This window comes from Phacochoerus africanus, chromosome 7 (assembly GCF_016906955.1).
Source record: "Phacochoerus africanus isolate WHEZ1 chromosome 7, ROS_Pafr_v1, whole genome shotgun sequence".
In the NCBI taxonomy this organism is placed as follows: Eukaryota; Metazoa; Chordata; class Mammalia; order Artiodactyla; family Suidae; genus Phacochoerus; species Phacochoerus africanus.
The window spans coordinates 28,506,912-28,512,911 of NC_062550.1; the positions used below are offsets into that span (position 1 = coordinate 28,506,912).

At 34.5% G+C, this 6,000-nt stretch overlaps 1 protein-coding gene across 4 annotated transcripts in view; it reads left to right on the forward strand.

The window, feature by feature from the left end:
* Window positions 1-803, forward strand: part of SLC16A7 (solute carrier family 16 member 7) — a 151,337-nt gene extending 150,534 nt beyond the window's left edge. For all 4 annotated transcript variants that reach the window (XM_047787094.1, XM_047787091.1, XM_047787090.1 and 1 more), the window contains one exon: window positions 365-803. In XM_047787094.1, coding sequence (XP_047643050.1) covers window positions 365-666 — 302 coding nt within the window. In that variant the 3' untranslated portion in view covers window positions 667-803. The remainder of the gene's footprint in view (window positions 1-364) is intronic.
* The last annotated feature ends 5,197 nt before the right edge of the window (window positions 804-6,000 follow it).

Genomic DNA, 6,000 nt, shown 5'->3' on the forward strand with positions numbered 1-6,000 from the left:
TCATTTATAAATATGTCTATATATTTCTACACATGTAGGTTTAAAAATGTATCTCACACATATGTATCTATGAATACCTACACAAACATTTATACCTCATTTGTCTTGATTGTACACTTCTATTGAGGGAAATAATTTTGAGTAAATTTAATATACTGGTCAGATAATGCAGCATGTGCTTATAAATGCCTCTACTATACATGTGTGGAAGTCATAAGCTGGAATATTTTTTCTTTTATTAAGCTATCATTTAGTATTAACTTAAATAAGAAATAGGTACACAGTGTGGGGAAGCATTTGTTGCAAGTGTTATTTTATGACTGCTTTACTATGCTGTCTTAAAAGATGTTTTTTTGTCTCTTAGGTACCTTGGTGGATAAAACCGGACAATATAAATACATGTATCTGGCCTGTGGAGCTATTGTGGTCATATCCAGTGTGTGGCTACTCATTGGCAATGCTATCAACTACAGACTGCTTGCAAAGGAAAAGAAGAAAGAGGCAAAGAAGAATATACATAAGCCTGAGTCCCAAGAATCTGAATCCTTGAAGACAGCTAAAAGTCATGATGTTAGTGTCAAAAGTTTCAAAAGTCTCAAAAGTATGAAAAGTCATAAGTCAAAAGGATCAGAGTTTAATCCCTCAGAAAGAGAAACTAATATTTAACAAGAACCACATCTCTGATTTCAGTGTGTATGACTTTCCTAGGAGTATTTTTTTTCCAACACATTGGAAGGCTTTTAGTTGAAATGAAGAGTTATAATAAAGGATGGAGATGAGATTTTCCTTAATGGCAAATTTTATATAAGTTTGTTTTTGAAAACTTATTTGAGCAGTTAAAATTTGAGATCATGCATATAAAGAATGCATGCAAGGTGTTTGTTTCCATACATGACTCTGGTGAAGTCTTCCAATCTTGGTTTTAGAGATCTGAATCCTAAACCCCTGGTTTAAGTGCTCAGGAGTATATTTAATGCTGCAAGAATACCCTCTCCACATCTCATTTTTTATTCAATATTGAAATATGAAATGGAATTGGAGGAAATGAATTGTTCCTAAACAGACTTACACACACCAGCTTTTACACACCTAAGAACAAGGAAACACAGTGTGTGGAGAAAAAAGACAAGTTCAAAAAGAATATTATCACTGTAATTTTTTTTTTTTACTTAAAAAAAAATCCATGGAGAGTAAAGAAATGTGGTATATAAACCTGCATACTACTCTACAGAGTGGATTTTAAAGATAAGAACATGAGTGAAAATGAGGCTCAATCTGAAAATGAATTAAGTGCTGTAAAAAATCATTTGCATATATGAAATACATTTGAAAAAAACACCCCATTTTAAACCATTATTTCTGAGCATTGTCAGATTTAATTCATGCATGCACATGATATCTTGGAGGGGGACCATAAGTTCCGTGCTAGTGAACAGAACCCTTGAATAATTTTTAGAATTTATGAATATGTAAATCAGATTGAGAGTCTAAGTGACTCCTAGCAAAGAGCTGAAGTATTGATTTGGAAAGGGCTTTCATTAGTAATCCAGAAAGTAATAACCAGGGATTTCTTTTCACTAGACTCAGTCCAGACCCATTGTCATACTGAGAGATCAAAGTAGAATCAACTAGAATCCTGATTGAAAGGCTTACAAATAGGCAGAATTCGAATGTTTCCCAACATATAGTAGTGATCAGAGGGCTTTTGTTAGGAGGAATCCATCTGAGTAAATCAAACAATAGGAAGGACTTACAGTGAGTCCTCCAACTCTCATTTCCCTCCCCTACTTAACATGCGGAAGCCAAAAACCAAAATCCAAACAGGCTTTTTACTCAGCCACCAAACTCATCTCGTTTTTTAGGAACAGTAACACTTGATCATTCTACCCACTACTGATCAGGCTTCCTGCTGCGTGTGAATATAACTAAACCAGGAGATTTTTAAAAGGCTTCGAGAACTGGAGGTTATGTATGACTCATACACAACTGGGGAAGTGTAGGTATCGTTTATAACTCAGTAGAAAGAAGCTTGCAATATTTCAACCCAGCTTAATTTAGCAGCTTCTTATTTTCATAACTGTGTGAAAACATCTGGGAATCTGAATCACACTTGAATACAGAGGCATGTATTAGATCTGTGCATTCAGAGTTCCAAATACCCTTTTGAATGACAAAGTACTTTTTAACAAGCAAGGATTTATGCATTAGGTATAAAGTTTTAAATATTTACCTCTCCAAACCTGATGTTTAAATTAAGATTGTGAGTAATATAAAGCATTCAGTGCTTCATTATTGAAGTAATGTCATTCTTAAGATGTCTAAAGGAATTTGCCATTCTTTATTATTATTATTCCTATTATTGCAGTAGAGGCAGTTGCTATTCTTATTTCCTTTAAGACTGCACTTGGATACCACACTTCTGTGATAGTTAGATTTAAGAACTTGGATTTGTAACATTTAGGCACTGTTTAAGCATGTAACTCATGTTTAGCAAGCCATATAAAACTCTGTATTTCATTGAACATTCACTTTCTTGCATTGCAAGAGGTATTTGTATTTTTAAAATATTAACTAAAACAATATGTGCCAAACCATAGGTAAATAAGTCAGGGAAAATGTGACTGCTGCGTATCGTTGTTTTTAATTTAGTTTCACCCAATCTTGAGTCTTGAATGAGTTATTTTCCTATTATTTGTGCTTTTGTATTCAACTCTGACTTATAAGAAACGTGACACCATAAATTGTGTAGTAGCTTTCCAATCCTTAACATCTCCAAAAAATGCCTTGGTTTCTCTGAAAATACATGTCTCAATTAATATAGATAATGACACCCCCCCCCAGGGCAAGTCATAATCATGGGGGTTTAGGCCTAAGGTGATAGTGCTTTTTAACCACCTGCTGGTGGTCACAAGCTAATGGCTTTTTCCATAGAAAGAGGTTTATTACTTACGGATGAGGTTCTTGTGAAGTCAAAACCAACTTGTATTTTTTCTTTTGGTCTTTGATCATCATCTTTAACTTTTCATTTCTAACACCAAGTAGATTAAATTCCTAAAAAATAAAGGAAAGTGAAATTGCACATTCCAAGCATAAGGCATAATATATACACTTATGCTTGGCAGTAGCACTGCACAAAGTTACAAATATGCACACGACTTTACTCCCATACATATAAATGTTGAAAATTAGAACACAGCAGAAACAGTGATGTAAACTCAAACACAGAATTCAGATTTATTCTGGGTAAAACAGTTTGATTCAAGTTGTTTACCCTCCCAACTCCTATGAACTTGTTAGGATATTTGCCTGCTTTGAACAGAATCTTTCAAAGGTTGAGAATAAACTATCAACCTAGAACATGTATTATTAAAAAGTCACATAAATGGAGGAGGAAATACAGTTGGCTTCTGCGTCTGCAACAATTAAAGCCAAACATAATTCTTCCCCTTGTTCTTCCCTGAGAGAATGACAGGTTGTAGATATTCAAAATGTCTTGAAGCAAAGTCACAGACCATTAAAATTCCTTTTGGTCTTACTCCCTCATGGCATTGTGCAGAAGGAAGGTTATCTTGAACCAGGGTAAAAAAATAATTCATGATCACTGGCTAGTTTAATTATTTCATTCATTTGCGATAACAAGACACCCTGTGTTTCACCATTTAATGTTAAATATGCCTTTACTAATTTACGAATGGAAGACGGGTATAGACATGTTCTGACATATCCCCATTGTCTTTCCTGACCCTTTTTGGAGTCAGTCAGCACACATTTCATAGGTCAGGCTTTGGGGTGCTTCACATTGGAAAACATGATGTTTCCTCGGTGTAAATTCACATGGCTCATAAATTTCACTTCTTTAGTACCAAGTTCTAACCACCTTATCTCATGGGTCTCCCCTGGACACTACAGAATAAGTAAAATAATTTGGTTTGATATATTTAAAGGCATATTCTAAAAATAGAGATATTTTTTACTCTTCTCTGGCTGTACAGGGCAATTGAGGACATAGGAGAAAAGACCGTTAAGATGTATGATGTAAAGGTAAATTTTTATACTGATGTTATAAAATGTAGAGATATCCTTAATCAGTTACTTGATAATTATTTTCATCCAAAAATATCTTTTAAAAAACCTTCTTATATGTACAATGTTGCAGGCTTTCAATAAAACAAAATAATCGTGATTGTTAGCCTCAATTTAATAGAGAAAGAGGATGTCAAGGGAGAAGGGAATGAATATTCATGTATCCTGCATTTGCCTTATATAATACCTTTTACTATTCAAACCAAATCATAGGTAGAGGCTGATTGACTGCATATAATAGACGAGTGAAACAATAAGCAGATATACAAAGAAGTTAGCAAATTACCCAGGGTTAAAAGGTAGTATGTGACCGAACCAGAACTTAAAACTTAGGTTTATCTAAAAGCAGAAAGAGCCCCTAGGATGTTCATTGCCATGCTGCCTCCTCATAGAAGCTGTAGATACAATGGTAGATAAAATATAGATATAAAAAAATTAGAATTAAACCCTATGTATTAAACCAAAAAGATTTAACTGCAATTTGTATTATGATTTATCTTAGTGTTTACTATGGACGGCATTTGCTATAACTTGAATATATATTTTCAAATTGCCCTCTTTTCTAACCAATGCAAATTATCCCCAATAATGGTAATGATGACATACTAGCTGTTACTGCCTCAATGTGACTTTTTTCATAAAAATAATGACATATTTATATGAGTTGGACATAGTCTATTTTCCCTGAGGTTGGGTTTAGAAGAAAAATGCTATTTTCATTATTGATAAGTAATATCCATATTAGCTGCTACTTATTATGACTCAAAAATGAACGTACCTTACTATGAAACCTTATATTCAGAATCATAGTGATTCCCACTTATGGGATTATCCGAGGCTATCAAAAAATAGTAAGAATATTATGATATAAATGATTTGTTTAATCTATATAGCATATGTTTATTTTTATCACTTAATGCAAAGTGCCCCTATACTATAACTAGTTTTGCAAATTTCCCTGAACATCTGTATTGTCTTCTTTCTCTCCCTTTGTTCTACAGAGAGAACAAGTGCCATTGCTTTTGTCCTCTTTGTCTAGACTTTTGCCATCCTTAGAATATTATTCTCCTTAGCTCTATTTCAGATAGTGCACTTCTAATGTCTTACATCCTTCATAAAGTCACTCACTCTGCATCTGGTCTTATTTATTTGACTTGCTGGAAGGGCCATATTCATGGTGTCAAGAGTATATACTTTTGGCTAAGACCATTCATCTTCACAAATAAGAGAACTCATGTGACTAGGTTTGACATTTCCTGGATAAGTAAGGTGCTTATTTATATTTTAGAAGATTTTGTGTTATTATGTATCTTCCTTATGCATGATAAACAGATAATTATGACTTTTAAAAATCTAGAAAGATCTGTCCTTGACATTACTATTCTGGATGTTTCTAATTTTCTTAAGTGCCTGAAACTTTGAGAAACAAAGCTTACTATCATAGCCTAGCATCATTACAATATCATCCTGTAAGTTCTCTCAATGCAAGACAACACTAATATATCATAACAAGTAGATTCTTTCCTAAATTCCTGTGATTCCTAAGGTATCAAATCATTGAGATAAAAATTGAAATTATGATCTTTATTCACCTCGGTTATCTTTTAGGTTTTGATTTCTGCTTACTTACGTGTATGATCTCATGTTTAAGAAATGCACTTAGGAGTTCCCGTTGTGGCACAGTGGTTAACGAACCCGACTAGGAACCATGAGGTTGAGGGTTCGATCCCTGCCCTTGCGCAGTGGGTTAACGATCCGGCGTTGCCCTGAGCTGTGGTGTAGGTTGCAGATGCGGCTCAGATCCTGCGCTGCTGTGGCTCTGGCGTAGGCCAGTGGCTACAGCTCCTATTTGACCCCTAGCCTGGGAACCTCCATATGCCGCGGGAGTGGCCCAAAGAAATAGCAAAAAGACAAAAA